The 24,564-nt window shown below is 32.8% G+C and overlaps 2 protein-coding genes and 1 long non-coding RNA gene across 4 annotated transcripts; 2 read left to right on the top strand and 1 right to left on the bottom strand.

Annotated features, from left to right (window-relative positions):
• Positions 1 to 9,925: 9,925 nt before the first annotated feature.
• On the top strand, positions 9,926 to 11,635 carry LOC132716909 (uncharacterized). Its single transcript, XR_009623886.1, has 3 exons — positions 9,926 to 10,082; positions 10,475 to 11,069; positions 11,103 to 11,635. It is a non-coding gene; the product is annotated as an uncharacterized LOC132716909 (long non-coding RNA).
• Positions 11,636 to 11,643: 8 nt separating this feature from the next.
• LOC132716908 (uncharacterized) lies at positions 11,644 to 17,495 on the top strand. Of its 2 annotated transcripts, XM_060700242.1 has the most exons (7): positions 11,644 to 11,790; positions 12,794 to 12,879; positions 13,611 to 13,670; positions 14,253 to 14,393; positions 14,907 to 15,096; positions 15,823 to 15,965; positions 16,367 to 17,495. In XM_060700242.1, the coding sequence occupies exons 1-7, from the start codon at positions 11,780 to 11,782 to the stop codon at positions 16,714 to 16,716; spliced, it is 981 nt and encodes a 326-aa protein (XP_060556225.1). In that variant the 5' UTR covers positions 11,644 to 11,779; the 3' UTR covers positions 16,717 to 17,495. The 2 variants fall into 2 exon arrangements, with proteins under 2 accessions (XP_060556225.1, XP_060556226.1); XM_060700243.1 differs by having other exon boundaries at positions 11,644 to 12,836.
• Positions 17,496 to 17,830: 335 nt separating this feature from the next.
• LOC132716907 (putative nuclease HARBI1) lies at positions 17,831 to 22,458 on the bottom strand. The gene is made up of 4 exons (XM_060700241.1): positions 22,244 to 22,458; positions 21,042 to 21,172; positions 20,269 to 20,407; positions 17,831 to 19,288 (listed from the first exon to the last, which is right to left on the bottom strand). Exons 1-4 carry the CDS (start codon positions 22,359 to 22,361, stop codon positions 18,540 to 18,542), a joined length of 1,137 nt encoding a protein of 378 aa, XP_060556224.1. The 5' UTR covers positions 22,362 to 22,458; the 3' UTR covers positions 17,831 to 18,539.
• Between the last annotated feature and the right edge of the window lie 2,106 nt (positions 22,459 to 24,564).

Here is a 24,564-nt window from a genome sequence, read left to right as displayed (position 1 = left end):
GTAACCCAAAAATTTTTGGTGAAAAGAAATTTTTCATTTAAACAGGAAAAGGGGGCTCAACCAAATTATTTTAATTTTTTTTTGAATCAATTATGACAAAAAAGGGAAAAAAAAAAAAAATTTAGGGGGTATATTTTAAATTAAAGTTTTTACAAATTTTATTTTTAAGCTTTTCAAAAATTTTTGAAATATTTTTTTTAAAAGGCCAAATTTGGAAAATTTGAATTGTTTTAAAAAAGGCGGGGGAAGGCCTTTTGGTTTTGAAAAATTATGCCCCTTTCTTGTTAGTTTATTTTAAAGTTTTTCCAAAAATTTTTTTTTGGTTGGTTTAAAATTTCCCTTTTGGTTCCCCTAATGTTAAAAGGGAAATTTTTGGGTTTTTCGAAAAATTACCCCCTTTTTCCTTAAAATTTAACAAAAATTTTTTTAAATAGTTCTGCAAAAAAATTAACAAAAAAAATTTTTAAAATTTATTTTTGCCCCAAAAGTAAAAAATCTTTGTTTTTTAAAAATTTTATCCTTTTTGCAAAAATTTTTAAAATTTTTGGGAAAAACAAAATTTTTTAAAACTTCTTCCATATTTTTTTTCCCCTTTTCCTTTTGCCCCCAACCAAAAGGGCAAACCCTCTTTTGACAAAGTTGCCCCTTTTTCACAAAAGGCTTTTTGAATATTCCAAATAAAAAGCCAATTACTTGGTCCCAATTTTTTACCAAAAATTTTTTACATTTTGATTAAGAAAACGGGGGGTTAGTTTTTGGTTTTTTTAATTAAAGCATTTTCCCAAGGGGTTTCCAAGTTTTTGTCATACTTATTTTTAAAAAAAATATTTTTAGTTACAGTTCGGGCTACCCTTTTTGACTGGGCTTAACCTTTGTTTAAGTTTTTGCTTTTGTACAGTTAAAATTTCATCAAACCATTTTAAACCAAATTATTTGTTTTTGTAATTTAAAGGGATTTTTAGTAGAGAGCATAAAGGGTCAAACCCCAAAACCCATTTTTTTATTTAAAACTTTGACTTTAAAAAGGGCCCTTTTCCCAAAACAGGTCTTTTTTTTAAAGACCCCACACAGGAAAGTTTTTGGCCCCCTATTGTTTGAAATCCCAAAATTTTGGGAAAACATTTTTTAAAAATTTTTCCCTTTGTGTTAAAAAAATTTTTAAAGTAAATTTCAGGGGTAGGAGGGGAATTTTCTTTTTTTTTTCTAAAACAATAAAATCTTTTTTTAAAAGAACATTTAGCCAATAAAAGAAAATTTTAAATTTTTTTTTTTTACACTTAACAAGGTTTAAAAAGTTTTTTTTTCTACTTTTTGATCAGGAAATTTCAAGCACTATTGGGTACGTGCTCCCCCATTGTAGTGAAAATTATTTAAAAATCCCACTTTAAAATGTTTTTCCCCGGGTTTAAATTGTTTTCTTCTCACCGTTTTAATATCCCAATAAGGGAATTTAAAAATTTGTTAAAAAAATATTTTATTTACTTTTACAAAAAGGGGTACTGCTCCAGAAACCTAGTTTAAAATTTAGTTAAAGTAAAACTTTTGAAAAAAAATTTTTTGTTTACCATTTACACCTGTGAAACACTTATGGAAAAATTATAAAAGATACCTTTCACGTCCATAGCATCTGCTTGATCAATTTCCTATATTTGGTCATTGTTTTAACAGTGGTAAATTAAGAATTTAATGGGCAAAACCTATTGTCTCGAATTGTTTAAAGGACGAATAATCATCTTTAACTAAAGGGAGAGTACTCTGGCGTGACAGCTGTCAAAATGGCTTCGCCTGGAATGGAATTGATGTTTAATTCTGTAAAATCGCAAATAAAAGAACCACAGGATTGTGTTTTATGTGTTATTCATTGGCAGATAGTTTCAGCAGGGTTCAAATGTATAGGAACTGGAGAAAAGGTAAGCTGACATAATTATTTCTTTCGTTTTTTTAAAAATGACGAAGCAGTTTCGTTTTCATCATGATAATTTTTTTTGGAAGGGGCTGGCCTTTTACGGGGTACGGCAAGCCAAAATTCGGGCAGGGAAAAAGAAACATGTCGGTTTTTCCAGAATTCCCCAGAATCTAGCTTTTGGATGTTTAAAATATTTTTATAATATTTTTCAGCTTTTAAACTTGGTCTGCATGAGGAAAAAAATACCATATTGTTTTCTGTTTTATTTCCCCGGGGGGGGGGGGGGGTTTCCATTTTTCCACAAAAAAAAGGGGTTTTTGCTTTAAACAGAATTTAGTATTTAAAGTTGTGCACATTTCAATTCAATTAGATACTACAAATTTTTCTTTTTTGATCTTAAAATATAACCCTTTTTTATAAACCCGATTAAAATTTTTTTAATGAAATTTAAAATTACTGGAGTGTTTAAAGTAGTTTTTTTTTAAATAAAATATTTGGATTTTTTGGGTTTCCCATAAGGTAAAAATTTTTTTCTCTGGTGGTTGGGGGAGCAGGTGCTAAAAAAAAAGGGGGAAAATTTAATTGAAAACCATTTTGGTAGGTTAAAGCCTCCGTTTGGGGAGGGGTTTGAGTCGATGACTTCTAAACAAATTACCCCTCTGGCGTGGGTTCGATCCCGGGGGGATGCTTTGGTATTTAGTTCGGAGGGAAGGGAGTCTAGTATTTGGGGTAAAATCTCCCGGAAAAGGAATTGGTTGGGTTTTAAAAAGGGAAAAATTTTCTTTTTATGACTCCCAAAAACTGTTGGGAAAAAAGGGGTAAAAAAAAAACAAACAAAACAAACAAATAGGGAGGTCTTTTAAAAAAAGGGTTTTACTCTGGGTTATTTTTCCCAAAAATTTTTTGTTGTTATTGTATAAATTTTATTTGTATCATACAGAGTGGAAGAAAAAGAAAAGGAAACCCAAAAAGTTTTCCCGATTTTTTGGGGAAGCCTCAACAGACCCTTAAAGTTTTTTGAGGTATTAAAACCTTTAATTTTAAAATTTTGGCCAAGTTTGTCCTGGGAAAATGATATCAAATGGAAAGGGAAAATTACTATGAATTTTTGGGGGAAAATTATTAATTTAATTGTTTTCACCTCTAATAAATTTTTTATTCTTTTTAAGCATTAATTTTTAATATAGTTATTATCACCTCCCAAAAAAAAGATTTCTTTTTTTTAAGGGGATATTTTTGAAAAAAATTATTATCACCTCTTTTTTAATTTTTTAAAAAATATTTTATTTTTTAAAACAAAAAACCATAAAATTATTCTTTTTTTTCAAATTATTTTTTTTTCAAAATTTTTTTTTTTATTCTTAAAGTTTTAAATTTTTAAATTTAAAAAATAAAAAGAGTTTTTTTTAAAAAAATTTAAAATTTTTAAAAAAAAAAAATTTATTTTCATTAAAAAATTTTAAAATAAAATTTAATTTAATATTTTAGGGCCCTTTTTTCCCTTCAGATTAAAGAAGTAAAATTTTTCCCTTGTTTTTTTTTTTGGGAAACCCCCATAATTTCCTTGGGAAAACCTTTTAAAAAAAAAAAAATTTGAGTAGCTAAAATTAAAAAGGTTTTGGTTTTTTGTGCAAAAAACAAATTGGCTTCCTTTCTAATAATAGGTTTTGAAATTTTTTCTGCTATAATTTTAATTCTTCCCCCAAAAAGGGAAATCAATTTTTTATTCAATTCCCAAAAACAGTAAAAACTGATATCATTTTAGAATGTTTTATTTTACCTTTGGGCCTGTATTTCAAAACAGAGTAAAGACATGATTTTTTGCCACATTAAAGTTTGGGAAGGGTGATCATGGGCCAAAACAAATTTCTTTTTCTTTATAACAAGTTTTTACTAAATTTTTTTTGTTTTATTGTTCACTTTTTTAAATAATTTTGTTTATTCTTATCTTTAAAGCAACCTTCAGCTTTCATTAAGGTAAACCGTAAAGTATGTTATTTTTAGATAAATCATCTCATATCATTGTGAAATGAAAGGATTTAAGGTGGAAAACGAAATTTACCAAAGATAAAATACATAAACAATAAGGGAAACCCCCTTTTTACCTCTTTTAAACCCCAAATTTGGGCCCTCCTTTTTATTAATTTTTAAATTTTGGGAAAATTTTTTTGATCTTTTTTAAATTTTTTGAAACAATTGTTTTCCCAAATATTGTTTTTATAAATAGCTCTTGGGATGTTGTCTTGAAGAAAGGGTTAAATTTTACCTTTCATTAATATTTTATTACACTTTTCCAAATTTAAAAATTTCTGAAATACCTAGTTTGAAAAAAAACCAACCAGAAAATTAAAAACTGAAAAGGGCCCCTTTAAGGGATTCTTTAAAGGGGCCTTTCCCTTTCCCTTTTGGGGAAATTTAAAAATTTTAAACATTCAACCCAAAAATGGTTTTTTTGTAAACCCAAAAAGAAAATTTAAATCCTACTGGAAAAAAAGACTGTTGGTTTTAAAAACATGATTTTCTCCCCCTTGGGTTTAAAAATATTTTTTTATTATTTATGTTTTTAAAAATGGGAAAAACAAATACTAAATTAAATTTAAAAAGGGATTTTTGTGATTTAAAAGGGTTTTTCTAGGGGGGGATGACAAATGGGAGAATATTTTTTATTTTTAATTTACCCTTTTAAAAATTTTCCTGGGTAAGAGCTTTATTTTAAATTATGTATATTTTACATATACAGAAAAAAATGTTTTTATTTTAAAAAAACATTTTCTATAAAATTGGAATTTCCCGAATTTCTTTTCCCCTAACTTAATAATTTTTTCAAGGACTCTTTTTCTTTTATTTTTAAAAAATTAAAAGCCAGCGTTATTTTAAAGGTTCAACCAAAAAATTTTTTACCTATGTGTCCCCGAAATAATGAGGGAAAATTTTCCCAAAAGCACTAAGGGGCTTTCCAACCCTAAAAAATTGAAAGTTTTTTATAATTTCCTAATTGTGTTGGGTGTTATTTAAAATTTTAACCAAAAAAAAAAAAACCCAATTTGGTTTTTAAAATTTTTAAATTTCCATTTTTTAAAATTTTTTTTTAATTTTTAAAAATTGGTATTTTCCAAAATTCTGAATTTTTGCATTGGCAAAATTATTTTACAAAATGTAAATTTTTTTTTTTTTTGTTTTTTCAGAAACTGTTTAAAAAAAATTGGAGGGGCTTGTTTAAAAAAATTAAGACCAAGCTTGAAAGTTTTTTAAACCCCGGTAGTCCGAAAACCCGGGACTTCACGCGGAAAAAACAAAACCCCGCCAAAGAACCTTTATGATGATGATGACCCCCTACGGGGTCCCGGGGGGTGGGGGGCCGGGGACCAAGACCAAACCCTCAATGGGGCCCCTTTATTACATTCACTGTTTAATAAAAAAATAAAATTTTCCCCTTGTTTTTTCTGCTTAAAAAACCCAAAGGGGTATTTTGACAGAAAGAAAAAACTTTATAAAAAGGAAAATTTAAAATATTGAAAGCAATTTTTCCCCTAAAGCAAAAATTTAATACATTTTTTTTGTATAATTAGAAAATCTACATGTATTTATAATAATGTCATTTCAATTTTTTTGCCTCAGCCACCATGCATCTTCATAAAATCAGTTGCTGAAAAAGAAAATTTCAAAAAAGAAAAGGCTAACAAGTCACTTGTAAGAAATTTTTATTGAAATCTTACACCATTACTGTTTTAGGAATGAACCAGAATGATCCCTTTCCTCTTGTTTTCGGTCGCGGTTGACCTTGACACCCCTCCATTTGGTGGTAGGGTGGAGGTATGTTTGTTTTTAATCCCCAATGAAGGGGAAAGGGAAGAGGACGCCATTTTGGCAATGGATCCAAGTACCGGGGATTACCCTTCCCAGACTACACCGGTAAGATTAGATATTTGTATTCTTTTAGTCCCTTTAAAAAAACTCCACTGAGGTCCAATTGGGCCTAAAATGATAAATTTTTGAAATTTTTTTTGAAAATCAACTGGTACATTTAAATTTAAAACCAAACTCAATTTTATGCGATTTTAACGTCCGATTTAGGTGGAAAGCTTTGCAAAGGTTTTCTTTTTTTGGGCCAATTTGCACAATAAAAGTGATTATTTCTGGGAAACGGGGTGAGCGAATGATCTGAAATCTTGTACACGAGTTATTGGTCTAGACATAGATCTAGAGATACAAAAATTTAGAAAAATACTTCCGGTCCCTTCATGTCAAAAAACCCCTTTAAGCTTCTGGAATCAAAAGCATTTGTCACCAGTAGAGAGCCAGGTCTGCATGTACATCTGTGCTGTCTGATCAAACTCTACACCATTGGTAGCTCAATTTTTGTATGTATTAAGGCATGACCATCACACAATTTCAGTAGATTAAGTGTAAGAATGTATGTGTTGATAGCTCTAGATCTGATCTACTGAAATGAAAATCTGATCTGTTAAAGATACAGTCCGCATCGTACTTGCATCCACCTTTATTAGGCAGCCGCATAAAATCCCTCCTGATGATTTTTACTATATAAGTTAATTCCATTAAACAATGTTTTTATATCGCAGCCAGCATCCACTAAATGTCGGCCAAAATATATGAAATTAGGTGTTAAATATCTATTAAAGGACCGTCACAAATAATTTGTAATTTAAAAACAAATTGTATAACAATTTTAATCGTTTCAAAATCGGAAAGAAAGAAAGAGTTTTTTTATCGTAATATTTATTGTGACATATTTTGTCAGAGCAATAACGTATCACAACACCGCTTTTGCTGTGCTCATCTTTGGGTAAAATACTTTTATTGCAGAAATTATTTGAAATCTTGTATATTATTCCCGAATATGTCTAATTTGAATATAAACTAAGTGTAGGAAGCTGCATTCCTAATAACTTGTAAAATTAATTTTGTCTATTTTTATAAAAACTGCTGGTCTTTTTAATGACACTATGTAACTATGTAATCATACTGTGATTGCCTGTATTGTATAGTGTTTAAAACATAACATTTTTTCTTTGTTTTCTGAAGATGTTTAATTTTTACATTTCAGAAGAAACTGTATTGTAATTATCAGCGTTTTTTTTCAAATATCAAATTTGAATAAAATACTTGTATATCTTCAAATAATGCCAGGAGTACAAGTAATAGTATGGCAGCATAAATTGTATCGTTGGTGATGAATTACAAAGCCAGAGAGGGGGGGGGGGGGGAGAAGGCACAATATCACAACAAAGTGTTAGATGATAGCTACTGCAAAATCATTATTATTTATTAGGCACTTATTAGCTCACCAGAGCCGAAGGCTCAGGGTGAGCTATTAGTATCAAAGGGGGATGCTCCGTCATCCGTCGTCATGCGTCAACAATCGTCTTCTTCTCTGAAACTACTGGACAGATTTACTTCAAATTTAGTCTGTAGCATCCTTGTGACAGTCACACTTGAATTTGCTCATGTCATTCCAATTGGCCCCTTTTAGGGGTCAGCAGAGCTAAAAATAGAAAAACCTTTAAACATCTTCTTCTACAGAACTAATGGATGGATGATCACCAAACTTTGTCTGTAGCATTCTTGGGTAGTGTTTTATCAAGTTTGCTCATATAAATTTGATTGGCCCCTTTTAGGGGTCTATAGGGCTAAAAATAGAAAAACCTTTAAACATCTTCTTCTACAGAACTACTGGATTGATGATCACCAAACTTTGTCTGTAGCATTCTTGGGTAGTGTTTTATCAAGTTTGCTCATATAAATTTGATTGGCCCCTTTTAGGGGCCTAAAAGCTAAAAATAGAAAAACCTTTAAAACATTTATTTCTACAGAACTAATTGATGTATTATCACCAAACTTTGTTTGTAGCATTCTTAGGTAGTGTTTTATCAAGTTTGCTCATATTAATTTGATTGGCCCCTTTTAGGGGTCTCAGGGGCTAAAAATAGAAACACCTTTAAACATCTTCTTCTACAGAACTACTGGATGGATGATCACCAAACTTTGTCTGTAGCATTCTTGGGTAGTGTTTTATCAAGTTTGCTCATATTTATTTGATTGGCCCCTTTTAGGGGCCACTAAAGCTAAAAATAGAAATACCGTTAAATGTCTATTTCAAGAGAACTAATTGATTGATGATCACCAAACTTTGTCTGTAGCATTCTTGGGTAGTCTTTTATCAAGTTTGCTAGTATTATTTTGATTGGCCCCTTTTAGGGGTCTCTAGGGCTAAAAATAGAAAAGCCTATATACATCTTTTCCTACAGAACTAATTGATGGATGATCACCAAACTTTGTCTGTAGCATTTTCGGGTAGTGTTTTATCAATTTTGCTCATATTAATTTGATTGGCCCCTTTTAGGGGCCGCTAAAGCTAAATATAGAAATACCTTTAAATGTCCATTTCTAGAGAACTAATTGATGGATGATCACCAAACTTTGTCTGTAGCATTCTTAGGTAGATTTTTATCAAGTTTGCTAATATTATTTTGATTGGCCCCTTTTAGGGGCCGCTTAAACTAAAAATAGAAATACCGTTAAATGTCTATTTCTACAGAACTAATTGATGGATGATCACCAAATTTTGTCTGAAGCATTGTTGGGTAGTCTTTTATCAAGTTTGCTCATATTATTTTGATTGGCCCCTTTTAGGGGCCGCTAAAATTAAAAATAGAAATACATTTAAACGTCTATTGCTACAGAACTAATTGATAGATGATCTCCAAACTTTGTCTGTAGCATTCTTAGGTAGTCTTTTATTAAGTTTGCTCATTAATTTGATTAGCCCCTTTTAGGGGTCGCTAAAATTAAAAATAGAAATACGTTTAAATTACTTTTTCCTACAGAACTAATTAATAGATGATCACCAAACTTTGTCTGTAGCATTTTTGGGTAATCTTTTATCAATTTGCTCATATTAATTTGATTGGCCCCTTTTAGGGGCCGCTAAAGCTAAAAATAGAAAAACCTTTAAACATCTTTTACTTCAGAACCAATTGATGATCACCAAACTTTGTCTGTAGCATTCTTGGGTACTCTTTTATCAAGTTTGCTCAATCTTAATTTGATTAGCCCCTTTTAGGGGCCGCTAAAGCTAAAAATAGAATAATAGAAAAAAACCTTCGAACATCATTTCCTACTGAAATAATTGATAGATGATCACCAAACTTTGTAGCATTCTTAAGTAGTCTTTTATCAAGTTTGCTAATATTAATTTGATTAGCCCCTTTTAAGCTAAAGCTTAAATACCCCAGGTCATGGCATTTCTTCAAATTATTGTTTAAACATATTCTATGCTCAAATTTAATATTAGAATATATTGACATTCCAACACTGGAAAGCAGTTGTTTCTGGTGAGCGTCTCAGGGCCATCATGGCCCTCTTGTTTAATGGTTTTAGTGGATAGGTCAATCAACAAATTTAAGATCCAACTAAATTTTATTTCGTCTGCTGTAAGATTATTTTGTATCACATTATTTATATTTTACCTTTTGGAAAAATAAACAGTCCACAAAATTAAGTACCCAAAAAAATGTTCTTTGGTGATAAAACCACGAAATAAAGTGAATTCACAGTATGTGGAATTGATTCTGATACATAATAATCAAATGTTTCTATTGAGTTTAGTGTAGTTCCAATAACTTGAAAAAGTTAAAAAACAAATATCAAACATAAAATTTCTAAGCTTAAAATGCCCCTAACCTTGTTTTTCTGCAGCAGTTCATTTTATTAATGAGTCAGCTACCGAGTTTTGTGGATATTTGAAATTGTTCTTACAAGCTTGTTGGAACTACATTAGTGCAAAAAAGGAGAGAAATAAAAAATCCCTAAAGAATGCACAAACAAAAATTGAAAATGTTGCAGAGCCTGTTCATGGACGATACTGGGAAGTGCAAGTTACCATCCACACCCCTTAGCACTGGGTTAAGAAGTATTCAGCATTTAGATATGAAATGGTAAAATTTGACATTTTGAAATATCTGTAAGTTAAAGGTACATCCATAGTATATTTTGACTATCTAGGAAATTTGAGGGTAACAGTAAACTGTAAGTGCAATCTATTTGCTTTCACTGGTATTAAATCCATTAAAATTTTTTTCAGAGGGGCTGTTCCACCAGGTGCAAGGTTTGATCCTTTTGGACCACCTGGAACCCATCCAGGACAGAGACCTGGGTAAATAAATAATCTAATATCCCTTACCTTGACACCACAGGGCAACATAAATAGAGAATGTGTTTATCAATTATATTTTCTTATTCAAAATTGCTCACAGTTTGTTGTTGCCAGAGTGTTTGGTTACACCACCACTTTGTAGTGAAATAACACAATTTAACCTCTTAAAATTATTTAAAGCATTACCCTCTCTCAACTATTACATGTATTATATATTTTTATAATAACTGTTACATAATGTTGCATTGAAATAATAGTCATAGATACATGTGTAAGACTTTGATACTATGTACATGATGTATGATGCCTTCTAATCACATTTTATGCCATAAAGATCAGAATACAGACTTGATTACAAAGAATTTCACGTTTCGATTGTCTTTATATTTTAGGCCAGATCCGGACCATATGAAACCACCTGATTATGATGATATGTTTATGTAGGTGTCAAACTCTGTTTATGTGTAGAAGATTCGGTATTCAAGTTCTGTAACAATGGATCATTGGTGGGGATGCTTGGAACTGTCAGAAGGAAAAGCAAATATGTTGCTGTCTTATTTCACAAGTGAAGAAAGTGTAGATGAATGAATAACTTTATAAAAGGTTTCTTTTTGTCAATGCACATTATGAATAAGACATCTCAAGAGGGGATAACTGACTGGTTTTCTTTTATGTTAGTTATTTTAATACAGAGTACCAATTTGAAGCCATGATAGCATCTGCAATGTGTTGGCATATAGCAAATCATCTCTGTCTCTAAAAACTGTTTCCTGAGACCAATGTTATAGAATTTGGAACTTTTCCAACAAATTGACTTAAAATAGAGGAATGTTGAAACATTAGTTATACATTAATCCTGATAAAAATTTGGTTTTTTGATTAACTGTTGTTTAAACATAAAATCTTTATTTGTCAGGGAAACTTAACACATATTTCTTGTGGGTTCTAACCGGTATGGACTTTTGTATTGCTTGTAATACTCTGCTTGTTAATTTTGATTTTTGTCTTTGCGTAGTTAAGTTGAATATCAAATAAAAAGTGTAGTTTGTAGAAAATTATAATGTTGAGTGCACAGACACATGGGGTTTAGAGCTTAAAACGCCTTTAAAATCCAAATCAAATGTATATTTGTCAATCCCAGCACATGTACTGATCATTATAATATATCAAAAAACTTAATATAAGCCGTTTTGAAAAAAAAATAAATTTCAACGTCTGAAATAGTTGAAATATGATTTTTTTCAAAACGACTAATATTATTGAAAAACGGGACGTATAATGGGAACGCCCCTGGCGGTCGGGCGGTGTCCAATTTTGTCCGGAGCATATCTCCTACATGTATGGAGGAATTTTAATGAAACTTCATAGAAATGTTCACCACTATGAGGAGCAGTGTCGCGCATATGAACCAGGTCTCTAGGTCAAAGGTCAAGGTCACACTTAGAGCTCATTGAAAAATGCTTGTCCGGAGCAAAACTTCCACATGTATAGAGGGATTTCAATATTACTTGGCACAAATGTTCACCATTGTGCGGCGGAGTGTCGCACGCAAGATTCAGCAGTGCGTTCAGTTACGATTAACGTTCGCCAACGTTCGGTAACATTCGCTAACAGTCGTTATTGAACGGTCCGTTGGCGGAAAACGTTTTCGACCAATAGCTAACGGTTTTAGTATGTAGTTAGCGAGTGAAACAAAGATGGCGGATGAGTAAGTTTTGCTTATAATTTTCTTCAAAAAAAATCAAATTTTGTCTTATTTAAGCCAATTTACTAATGAAATTTACTTGCAAATTACGGAAGATGATCGCTTTCACCCATAAACTAAATTGATATGATAAAATACTCGAAAAAACGCGCAATATTTAGCGATCATTGAAAGTTATAAAAACAACAACAACAACGTTATAAAAGAAATCTAGGAAAATGATGTTTTTGAGTGTTGATGTACACGATAGGTTTGATTTTTGGTTGCGAAACAAAATAAAATCACATTTGCTTACTCCTAAAGTATTCTGTTTTATTAATTTCTTACTACTTATCCAAAACAAAAAATAATGTTAGAAAAAATTCACTGGACATGCTTACGATTTTTCTAACGTATTGATACTAGATTTTATTTTATAGTAAATGATGATTCGTTCATTGCAAATGTGTATGATTTTCAAAATTAAATTATATAATGAGAGACTGTTGCTCGCTTGTGTTATTGAATCGGGGTTAGATCGGCCCTATTCCAACTCGGTCCACTTTTCAATATATTGATTAATATTGGTTTGTTTTATAACTCTATTGTTGTAACCACATAATTAATATATTGGCAAACATGGAAAGATGTTTTCTTAAATTATACATACATATAACATTATACATTATAACATGCAAGTAATCAGAAAAAGTTGTCTTGATATGTTTAATATGTTTCTTTTTTTAAAAGTGGGCCGAGTTGACCCGTGCCAAATTGGATAGGGCTGAGTTGAATCTTTAATTTATTAAACATGTTTAAAATCTGTGAAGCAAAATTCTGATAATACTGCTGGCATAGCACGCATATACATGATAAGAGATAAGTAGCATTAAATAATCTTTGCACTCATTTTTTTATACATGTACGTTTGTATTTTCAAGTTAAAACCCTAGCCTTATCGTAATTCATTTTCCTTAATAAAGTCAGAGAAGTATTGCTTATTTTGATAATATGATTATGCTTTCAGAACATTTCTAGTGAAGCTTACAATTGATAATGAAGAAGTGACTGTAAGTGTTACTGCTGATATTGTTGAAGCACTTAATTCAAATGGTAAGTTCTTATTCTTAATTGTTATTCAATAATGACTTTTATAGATAGACATGTCTTTTTGTATAATCTTGAGTCTTTTGTTTTCATATGATATAAAGTATGATTTATGAAATTGTTGTTCTTAAAAGAATTGCTGTTCATATTCATATTAAATGATAGCCTTAAATACTCGTCTCTTGATAGCTTTAAATGGCAAAACTTCGTTTTAAAGAATACTTTTACAATTATATCATAATTATAAATATGTTGCTCTGAGCTTTCTTCCTTGCCAAACTTAAACAATACGTGTAAAGAAGTATCACAGAGATGTTATGTATAAACTTAAGGATTACATTTGAGCACCTCTTTTCCTTATATTCAACATATGCCTACTTCTCCGGATTTGTTATATCTTTGTCTTTCAAAGATTTATCTGCCACTTAGCACAAATCGTTAAGACTTTAAGAGTCATCTTAGTTGTGCTACTCATAATCACTGTCATACAATTTAAATAACAAAGTTAAGACTTTACATTTTACCATAGCCTGACATAAGTGAGAATTGAAACAATATCTATAGATTTTATGAATACAATGAATACAATCCTGGTTTATTTTCCTAGCAACAAGTTAAAAATTACTTGTATGACTGCGAGTCACTTTAAGCACTGATGTAAAACATGTTACGCTTTACTACCACATTTTTAAGATGATTTTTTAATAAAATGATTTTATTTTTTATGTTTATTGCAGATGCTATGGTACGACATCATGCATATGAGCTGGTGGCAAAGGCTGTGCAGAAAGACACAGGTAAACTTTTAAACAGTATCTTACATTCAAGGTCTATTTAAATGTCAAATGTCTGGCAATTTTATTCTTTAAGATCAAAATTAATGTAGTACAATTTTTCTGTTCCAATATAGTCTACACCCGTAAACATAGTTTAGATGTTCACCTTTAAAAATATTGATAAAGATATTATTGATCACTTATATGACAGCTATAATAGAGATTAATAATATTTTTTTCTAACATTAGAAAGTTTGAGATATACCATATTTCCCATATTGTCCATATTGTCTTAGCACTGAACAGAAATGTATCAGTTTAATATATTCATTATTCCCTTTTGCATTCGGGTACAAATAAAGTATCTCAGAATACATATTTTGTATATGTATAAATTTGTAAAATATGTTATAATCACTGAAGAGTGGAAATAAAGAGTATATGAATCAGCACAAATATTTCTGAATGTTTATCATTTATGATTGAGAGTTTAGTAATAATTATTGATTAAACAACTTGAGCATGATTAAAAATGTTACAAGGTAATTTTTCCTTCATGTTGAAATTTTGGTCTCTTTACTAATGTTCAACTTTGTTTTTCAGACTCTGAGAAAACAAGAAACGAGAGGCAGGAAGACCAACTAGCAGAAATACGACATGAGATTCAGCTTAATACTACAGAAGAAAATGACAGTCAACAGACTGATCTCTCCCAGAATACAAATCAAACAGGGAGCAGTCAAGGTCAGTGTTGTTATTAGTGTATATTTATATATGTATACATGTCTCAAAAATGTCTCCAAACAGATAGTCTTCATTAACTTTCTTGTCTGCTTCTATTTCAAAATTAGAATATGGATTTGTCCGTCAGTTATGTTGTCCATCTGTCTGTACACTGACAGGTATCAATATCTCGATTTTATGTATTTATTCTTATATTAACGCACGTAAATCATTTAAGCAAGTAACATTGTTAAATTTGTGGTCACATCAAAACATTTTTTTTGTGTCCCCACAGGGTAGGGAAGGGGCATATGGATATGTCCTTGTCTGTCTCTCTGTAGTTACAAAACCTTGAAATGTGGGGGCATTCATGTGCATACACACAATGCTAATTAAAAAAAAATCTTAAATTTAATACTAGGGACTAAACTCCAACCTGTTTACATTTCAAGGAATCCATTTTTTGCATACTGATTTGTGAATACGCAGATTTCCAGTTATGACATGAATCTTTTACTTGTTTTATGTTTGTAGGTACAATCACATGGAGTCATGAGGCTGTCCTCCTTTTGATAAGTTTGTACTCAGAACATAAAGAGTTGTTCAATAACAACTTGTACAAACAAAAAGATGTTTGGATAAAAATATCTAAGGGTATGGAAGAGAAAGGCCACCACTTTCAGCCTCATCATTGTGACAGTAAATGGCGTGCATTAAAACACAGGTTAGTTGAACTTGATGTATAATATGTATCAGAATGAAATATTAGTACAGTATCAGGAGGGGCGTCCATGGCCGAGTGGTTAAAGGTGTTGGCTTCTTACCACTTGCCCCTCACAGCTCTGGGTGTGAATTCGTTCTTGCGAGAAAGCTATCCAGCTAACTTACAGAGCATTGGTGGTTTTACTTAGGTGTTTGCTTGTTCCAGAACTAATACCCTAAGACGAACCTTAGGTTTTCCTCCACCAGTCAAGCTGGAAAGTTGCCATATGACCTATACTGTGTTGGTGCAACATTAAACTCTACCCACACCACTAAAGTATCAGCTGTCTCAGATGTCAGTCACTCAATAAATATGTGCATGTTTGATTGTTGGTTTCAGCACATTTGTTGTCATTTCCCACAAGTAACATATCTGATTCCGAAATGACAAGGCAGCTCTTTCTTGTAAATGACTGATTACTTATGTCTGATATCAATATCTGTGATTTGTCGCACTCACTGCTATAGAGTAGTTGTCATAGAGACCTTGTGCCATGTCCAAACTCCAACCAAACTGTTCTTATTATTTTATAAAAGTGTCACATTACTTTATATGAAGGAAGTCTGAATGGGGCCATATTTTTATATTATTGAATGCACTATATAGGAAAGCAGAGTTATGGACTTTGTAATTCTTATTTCCAAAAAAATAATTTTTCATTCAGCCTTTAAGTTCATTTTCTTACAGACACAAGGTTATCACAGATGACAATGGGAAAAGTGGACGTGGCCGACGTACCTGGCAGTATTTTGATGCCATGAACGAGGTTCTTGCTGGTGACCCAGCAGTGAGACCACTTAGAGTAATGGGCTCTACAGAAAATGTTCGAGGTTAGCTTTCTATTTTTGACATCTCTTCCCTTGTTACACTTTTGTAGAGATTATATCACATGCATTAATATAAATTGAACTACTTGACATTTAATAAGTGTTCTTAGACTTTATCTAATGACTTGTTGTGTGATGCATTGATTTGGTAAAAGGAAAAAATTTGTACCAATTTATAATTAACATTTGATGATTTGAAGGGGTCTGATGTCAGAGGCATTTGTGCAATATCTATATTTAGGAAATGGTTAACAGTCTTTTATTCTAAGGACACTGGCCCCGAGAACTGGAATTATTTGACTGTCCTAGAAAGAGTGAAAAACAGGCAAATTAATTGAATATTAAACATACATGTATAAAAAATAATGACAGCCCTGAACTTAATGCATATATCTTTTTTGTAGAAACAACAGAGTTGTCGGAGACTAATAATAGAAGTAAGCCTCCACTGCCACCAACTACTTTGAGGATCAGAACCCCTTCACCTTCTCTAAGGCCTTCGTCACCCTCAACTCCGGTTAGAACCCACAGTCCATCACCATCTGACAATGGAGCAACTGGCGGTTCAGAGACTCCGGTATTGAACAGAAAGAGGAAAAGGAGTGGTGAGCCTCCAGAATGGTTCAGAGCCTATGCTGAGCAGGCTAATAGACGGATGGACTCTCTGGAGGAAAGCAATAGGCAAATGATTGCCATTGCACGAGAACGGAACAGCATTCTTAAGACCCTTGCTGAGGCTTTAGCCAAACAGTAGACTTGTTGTGTTCAGATGTGGACTTGTAAATAATATAAAAATTGAACTTTAAAATTGAGTGGACATGCTGTTTGTAGAGAAATGAATGATTGTTTGGAAATTTGCTTTTTTTTTGTGGTAAAAGTTTACTGAAATAAGTGAATGTATCTTTCATATTTTTTATTTGAAATAAAATTTTTTGTTACTGTATATGCTTTTGGCTTTGTGTTCTAAGCACTACACATTGGTGACTGTGACCACATATACACTTCTATAACCTGGCCTACTATTCTTAGGATCCTTTATTGAAACTCATGCATTTTTCTGCTGGTAACATGTTAATTAGGCATGTGTATATAACAATAGCAAAGATAAATATGGCATGAAAGCGCAGTTGGTTAGACCTTTGACTTGTCACTCAGAGGTTCCGGGTTTGATCCTGGGTAACACCCTTGATTGTTCAGAAGCACTCAGTGATTCCCAAGGACCTAGATGTAAACTGGTAAGAAACCCATGTACGAGTGCTATACACTGGGCATATAGAACCAAGAGCTTATTCAATAAGAGCTAAGGACTGGTTCCCGGATTCCTTAGCTGTCTCTGGAATCTGCTTAGGACCCTACTGGAAGTGCTTGCACTTTGTAGGTTATCCTTGACCGCTCCGTGTAAAGAAAATCAATCATGTAGCAAACCTTTGGTAAGCTATAGAATGCTATCCTCTGTTGTGATACGAGGTTATTAGTGTAAGAAATAAGGATTCAAATCGACTCGGCTGGTCGGACTACCAGATTGGAATATTCACTAGCACGATTCATTTGTTCAAAACAGTTGTTTATATTTCCTCTGAAAAAACAGTAGCCTGGTTGGGTTTGATACTGTGAAAAGTAGGTAGCCAGAGGAGAAATTTAGTAGTCTGAGGCTATAGGATTACTGCTTATTTCGAACACTGGGTTATCATAATATATCTAGAAATAACTTATGGCCACTGGACAGACTTTCAATGTACAGTATTACCTTCAAATCGCAACTCCTTTCAATTATGTAGATAAGAATGTATGGTACTTATAAGGTAGGAATGGGAGAAATTACTAGTATTTATATGAGTAATGACAAACAACATCTTGTGATATGTATAACAATTTAATTAAGTTCAGATTTTAAAACACTAACAACCTTTTTAATCTACATTCACACATCAATATGATAATTGTAGAGCCAAAATTAATGCCTCATTATCTTTTGTATACATAAACGGATACATGTGCATTTAGATAATATTCATATTGGTATCAAGCAAAAATCAAGGAATTACAACTATGGTTCCAGTGGGAATAACAATAAAGATCCGAAAAGGTTGTCCAAGAGTCTCTGGTTCGAGTCTAGTCAGGCTGCCATTTTTCTTTTCGACTTCATGAACATTTAAGATTTTAAGTTTTGTAACATACTCCATGCATTACAATTTTTCCTAAAATTTATAGTGTGTACAGAAAAAGTGAAAATAACTCGCAACTCAGACAATCACAGTCCCACTATGGTCATTCAGCACTGTCCTGTGGCAGGTACTAATTGACTAGAGTAGACTAACAGAATATGCTAAGAAATCAGCCTGTCACTAGCATAAGTACTAGCTTTTATAAATTTAATCACAATTATTGAATAATTCATATCATAACTTTCATGTAAGTTGATACAGCAAAGCATCATTTAATAAGAATAACTGCTTAATATATTCAATTTTACTTAGCTAATCATATGCAAATATGCTACACCTTGACAAAAGTTAGACCACACTAAAATGACATTTTCACTTTCAGTAAAGGCACTTTCAATGATATCTATAGGCATTAGAGAAGATTTGCAACATGCTGCCTCTTTTCTTCAGCCTGGCCACTAACATTTTCCGTATTTTCATTTTGATCAATATTGGAGTCCCCACCATTGAACTCGTCAACAGACTCCTCAAAGTCATCACTGTCATTTTCTAATATGTAGTTGTGGAGAACACAGCAAGATGTGATAGTTACTGGAATTTCCTCCACCATAAGCATATCAAGGTATTTCAGCCTTCTGAATTTGCACTTGAGCAGTCCAATGGCTCTTTCAACATCCACTCTAGTGGACGAGTGTACTTTATTGAACTTTTTTTCAACCCTATTTAAATGACCATTGTCTCTAAATGGAACCAACATATTAACTTTCAACGGGTAGGCTGAATCCCCAAGAAGATGCTTATCATGAGGCAGATTAGACACTGTTTCGGATATGGAGCTGTTCCTATACACCCTTGCGTCATGCACAGATCCAGGCCAGCCAGTGTAGGTATCCAGGAACTTAAGTTGGCTGTCGCACACAACTTGCAGTTGCATGCTTGGATACCCCTTCCTGTTAATATAGGATGACCTATGATCAGACGGCCCTGGAATGGCTATATGTGTACCATCAATAGCACCTACAACTCCTGGCATGCCACACTTTTCTCTAAACCCTTTCTCTACCCTTTCCATCTCCTGTCTGGTCCTAGGCATTTTGATGTAACTTTCTCTCATGTCTGAAATCACTCGACAAACTTGCTGAACAATGAGGTGTAACGTGCCTGTAAAATATAAGTTGTCAATAATTAATTCACAAAACCAACATATAATAAACTAAAGTTAATGCAAAATCTTTTGATGAAATTAGTTTCAAGTTGCATTTTCAATTTATAGGTTTCAACAAATGAGACGTGCCACGACAAAACCAACATAATGCGTTTGCGACCAGCATGGATCCAGACCAGCCTGCGCATCCGCGCCGTCCGATCAGGATCCATGCTGTTCGCTTACAAGTAGAGAAACTGATAGCGAACAGTATGGATTCTGATCAGACTGCGCGGATGCCCAGGCTGGTCTGGATCCATGCTGGTCGCAAACGCATTATGTTGGTTTTGTCATGACACGGCTCAAATATCTTTTACATTGGTTAAACTTTACATGCTTGTCCTTTTAATGTTAAATACATCACATCCCAATGTCTACAAAACATTATTTAAAATATCTGTCAATACTTGAGTAAGTAACTTTATATTTTTCAAATGCAAAATAAGTACATATATATACTAAATTAATTGAATGAGTGGAATAAAATTACATTAGGCGAGCCTCTGGTGAATGTTATATTATATTTATCACATATAATCAAAATAAGAACATCAAACTGGCAAAAATAGCCATTTTCCATTGATGCCTCTCTAGTGTAGCTGCTTTATAAGTATGCATATATACATAACGCAAATGAAATCAAGTTCCAAGTGTTATTACACTAGTGTAAGTTAATCTTGTTTCTATTTAATGGCTTTATAACACTCCTGGGCCATGGTTTTTCTGATAAATCAATTCATGTTTACAAACTTATTTAGTTAATTGCTGTAATCACTTTTACAGTAAAACATAGGCACTAACTTTGGAATTATTTAACAGTGAAACTACATATTTGGAAATTTCACAATGAAATTATCAAAATTTAGTTTCAGCTTATCCAGACTGCCAGTTTAAAAAGGGCATTAAATACATATAGATATTTCATGTATAGAATTACCTTTACTCATACCAAATCTGTCTCCCACACTTCTGTAACATTCTTGTGTACCTAGTAACCACAAGGTGGCTAACATCTTTGTTTCCAGGTTAATTGAACGCTCTCTAGGAAACTCGGGAGCAACTTCTGTGCATAACATCTGAAGAGCAAATTTAAATATGTTTAAACTTTAATATGAATGGCTTTTGATAAACAAAACAAAGTAAACAGTAACACCAATGTATATCAATTATTAAAAGTGGGGGCGTCTGTGGCCGAGTGGTTAAGGTCATTGACTTCAAGCCATTTGCCCCTCATCACTGTAGGTTCGAATCCTGACAGGGACTGTGGATTCATGTGAGGAAGCTATCCAGCTAGCTTATGGAACATCGGTGGTTCTTCTCATGTGCCTGTTCGTGCCTGTAAAATGCACGAAAGGGCACCTGAAGTCTTCCTCCATCAGTAAAGCTGGAAAGTTGCAGTATGATCTATACTATGTCGGTGCTACATAAAACCCAATCAAACAAACAAGCAAACTTAGTAAAAGAAAAATTGGTTCAAATATTTTCAACAATGATTCTATCAGTTACAGAGGAAGACAATTTACTTTAATGAACTTTTACTTTACTTCGGAAAGTATCAAGAGTATTTGGTAACAAGATACCAAATAATTCCCAACATAACAGTTAGAGGTATTTCAAAAATACTATGACACTCATCCATTTATTTCTGTTTAATGTCAGTTGCTTGTATTGTAAATGTCATTGTGTAACAAATTTGCTTTCGGTGGTTACCTCAAATGTTGATCTCTGCATTCTAAAATGGGATTTGAACTCTAAATCAGAGTATATTGAAACAACCTCAGGCACATAACCTTCAACACGTACTGGATCACTATTGCTGGACACAACCAATGAAACAGCATCTGCAAGTTATAAAAAATCTAAAATAAGAGACAAAATAATATCAAGAAAACACAGTTTTCTCCATTCTCTGTTATCCATAGACTAGTATATATACATATATGCATTAAGAAAACAAATTAGACATATCGATGTATACATCAATTGACAGTTTCAAAACTAGCAGACGACAGGCTTTTCAGATACTTATCAGTAATTATGCAAGCTGTGTATCTCTCTGTATAGATCATGTTAAATGGCGTGACATGTGGTAGGTTAAACAATTAATTTTAATACTTTTGGTGTCTAAAGAGATGTTGAATTACATACTGAGATAAAACAAAGATCACAAGCTTTTCATTGGTGTAATAAACATTAAAATTGGACAATAAATCACAATTAACTTGCGTTTAAATATGGTAAAATTTGCATCTTTTAGCATTACAAATTACGATTTTACACGAAGAAAAGGGAGACAGCTCGTGTTTTTACACTCATTTTACCTTGGCTATTTAAACAGTTTATATAGAAACAGTGATTAGGTGTATTGATGTATATTGTACATTGACACCAACATGTCCTATAATTTCAAAACATGACCATGATACCATAGAACTTTGGCTACAAATTGCCAAATGATTTTATTCACAATTGAAATATTTGACCACCAAAACAGTCCGCTAAAAATAGGCAAAGCCTGAGCCCATGTCTATTAAAATACTGTTTTGTCTTGCATAAAATGTAGGGAGCATAGTCCGACAGTCTACTTACACTTACAATGTTTTGAGATCCGAAAAAAACAACATATGCAATGACTGAGGGAAACGTTGATTTTTTTCATGGCATCAAAATTTTCCGAATTAATTAGACTAATATGGATAAAATGATAGTTTTTTATCTCAACGCCACAGTTTTTTTACCTCAACGCCACTATAAACAAATTACATATGTCCATTATCACTATGGGAAATCTAAAAGTTTGACGAGACTTCCCGGACAGTTAAAAAGTCTTGAACCGGCGTTGTAATTCGGGTGAAAAGATGTGTTTTTAACAGCAAATAAACAACAATAACATGAAATTTGAATATACATACTTAGAGAACCATTCATGACATCCATTGCCAATGTTTGATTAGAATTAAATTGCGTAAATAAGTCATCTTCCGCCAATTCTTCTAACAAAATCGCTGATATTATTCTCCTGTCCGCCATCTTTAAACGTTTGCGCCAAAACGGTTCGTTCGATTAACCGTTTCGTAACAGTAACGGTGATTGGCTAACGTAAAATGGGTACTGAACGCACTGCTGGTCCTTGCGGCCAAGGTCAAGGTCACACATAGAGGTCAAAGTTCAGATAAAAATATGAAGATGTGTATATGGACCATTTAGTCATCATTTATTGAGGGATTGTAACACAAATGGTCATTATCAAGACTATGGCTGTGATACATATAATTAAGGTCAATATATACAAGGGCAAGATCACTAAAGATGATGAAATATCCAGATTTTGTCCGGAGCATATCTCCTACATGTATGGAGGAATTTAAGTGAAACTTCATAGAAATGTTCACCATTATGAGGAGCAGTGTTGCGCACATGAACCAGGTCTCTGGGTCAAAGGTCAAGGTCACACTTAGAGCTCATTGAAAAATGCTTGTCCGGAGCAAAACTTCCACATGCATAGAGGGATTTCAATATAATTTGGCACAAATGTTCACCATTGTGAGGCAGAGTGTCGCACGCAAAATTCAGGTCCCTGCAGCCAAGGTCAAGGCCACACATAGAGGTCAAAGTTTAGATAAAAATATGAAGATGTGTATAGGGACGATTTAATCATCATTTATTGAGGGATTGTAACACAAATGGTCATTATCATGACTACGGCTATGACACATGTACTTTAGGTCAATATATGCAAGGTCAAGGTCACTAAAGATGGTGAAATAACCAGATTTTGTCTGGAACATATCTCCTACATGTATGGAAGAATTTTTATAATACTTTTTGGAAATGTTCACCACCATGATATGTATTGCTCCATGCATGATCCAGGTCTCCAGGTCAAAGGTCAAGGTCACACAAAAATGCTTGTCCGGAGCAAAACTTCTACATTCATAGGGGGATTTCAATATAACTTGTCACAAATGTTCACCATTGTGAGGCTGAGTGTCGCACGCAAAATTCAGATCCCTGCGACCAAAGTCAAGGTTACACATAGAGGTCAAAGTTCAGATAAAAATTTGAAGATGTGTATAGGGACCATTTAGTCATCATTTATTGATGGATTGTAGCACAAATGGTAACTATCATAACTACAGGTGTGACACATTTAATTTAGGTTAATATTTGCAAGGTCAAGTCACTGGAGATGATGAAATATCCAGATGTTGTCCGGAGCATATTTTCTACATGCATGGAGGAATTTTAATGTTACTTTATAGAATTGTTCACCACCATAAGACGTAGTGCCCTGCACATGAACCAAGTCTCTAGGTCATAGGTGAAGGTCACAGTTAGAGCTCATAGAAAAACGCTTGTCTGGAGCAAAACTTCTACATGCATAGAGGGATTTCAATATAATTTGGCACAAATGTTCATCATTGTGAGGCTGAGTGCCGTGCATAAAATTCAGGTCCCGACGACCAAGGTCAAGGTCACACATCCTGTGCATATCTTCCCTACTGATTTGTTTTAAGGTTCATTTAACAACACAGTGCCAAGGATAAAAACTTGCTTGCTAGATAACACTTATCCATAATGCCCCCATCTCCATCTAAAGCTTTCGTAAACGGGCGTATTTTGTGACCCTTGTTTGATATATATGATCAGTACCTGTGCTGGGTATTGACAAATACAATGTTTACATTTTATTTGGATTTTAAAGGCGTTTTGAGCTTCACACCCACGTGTCTGTGGTTGAGTGACGTTTGATGAATGTTGAACTTTAAATATTGCTATAAGTTATGTTATATCATTTAGAATTGTTTTAAGATTCTTTGATGCTAATGTTTTGGTTGAATATAAATGAGACTTTCAGTGTTAAAAGTGATTTTAATTTCATTTGTTCTTGATAAATTATATTAGTATTTTATTAAATGATTTAGATCTACTTTTTGTCTTACAACAAGCAAATTGTATGGACTATTCCAGGGTCTTTCAAATAGAATCTATATTCTGGTTCTATTTGAAAGACCCTGACTATACGAAATCGATAGATAGCTGTTATACTCACCCATGGCGTCGGTGTCTGCGTTTGTGTCCAGATTTCAGATTATTTCGTGCAGTAAAATACTTTCACTGAAACTTAAAGTGACTATAAATATTTAGAAGCTCAAATGTCCACTTCAGTTTAAAATCTGTCTCTTATTTGGCCAATTCGGAACTAAACGAAACTCAAAATGAATACAACCTC

This window comes from Ruditapes philippinarum, unplaced genomic scaffold, assembly GCF_026571515.1.
Source record: "Ruditapes philippinarum isolate M1 unplaced genomic scaffold, ASM2657151v2 ctg4772_1_1_1_1, whole genome shotgun sequence".
NCBI classification, from domain to species: domain Eukaryota; kingdom Metazoa; phylum Mollusca; class Bivalvia; order Venerida; family Veneridae; genus Ruditapes; species Ruditapes philippinarum.
Note: the sequence above shows the minus strand (reverse complement) of the source record. Positions and strands in the feature narration are given on the sequence as shown.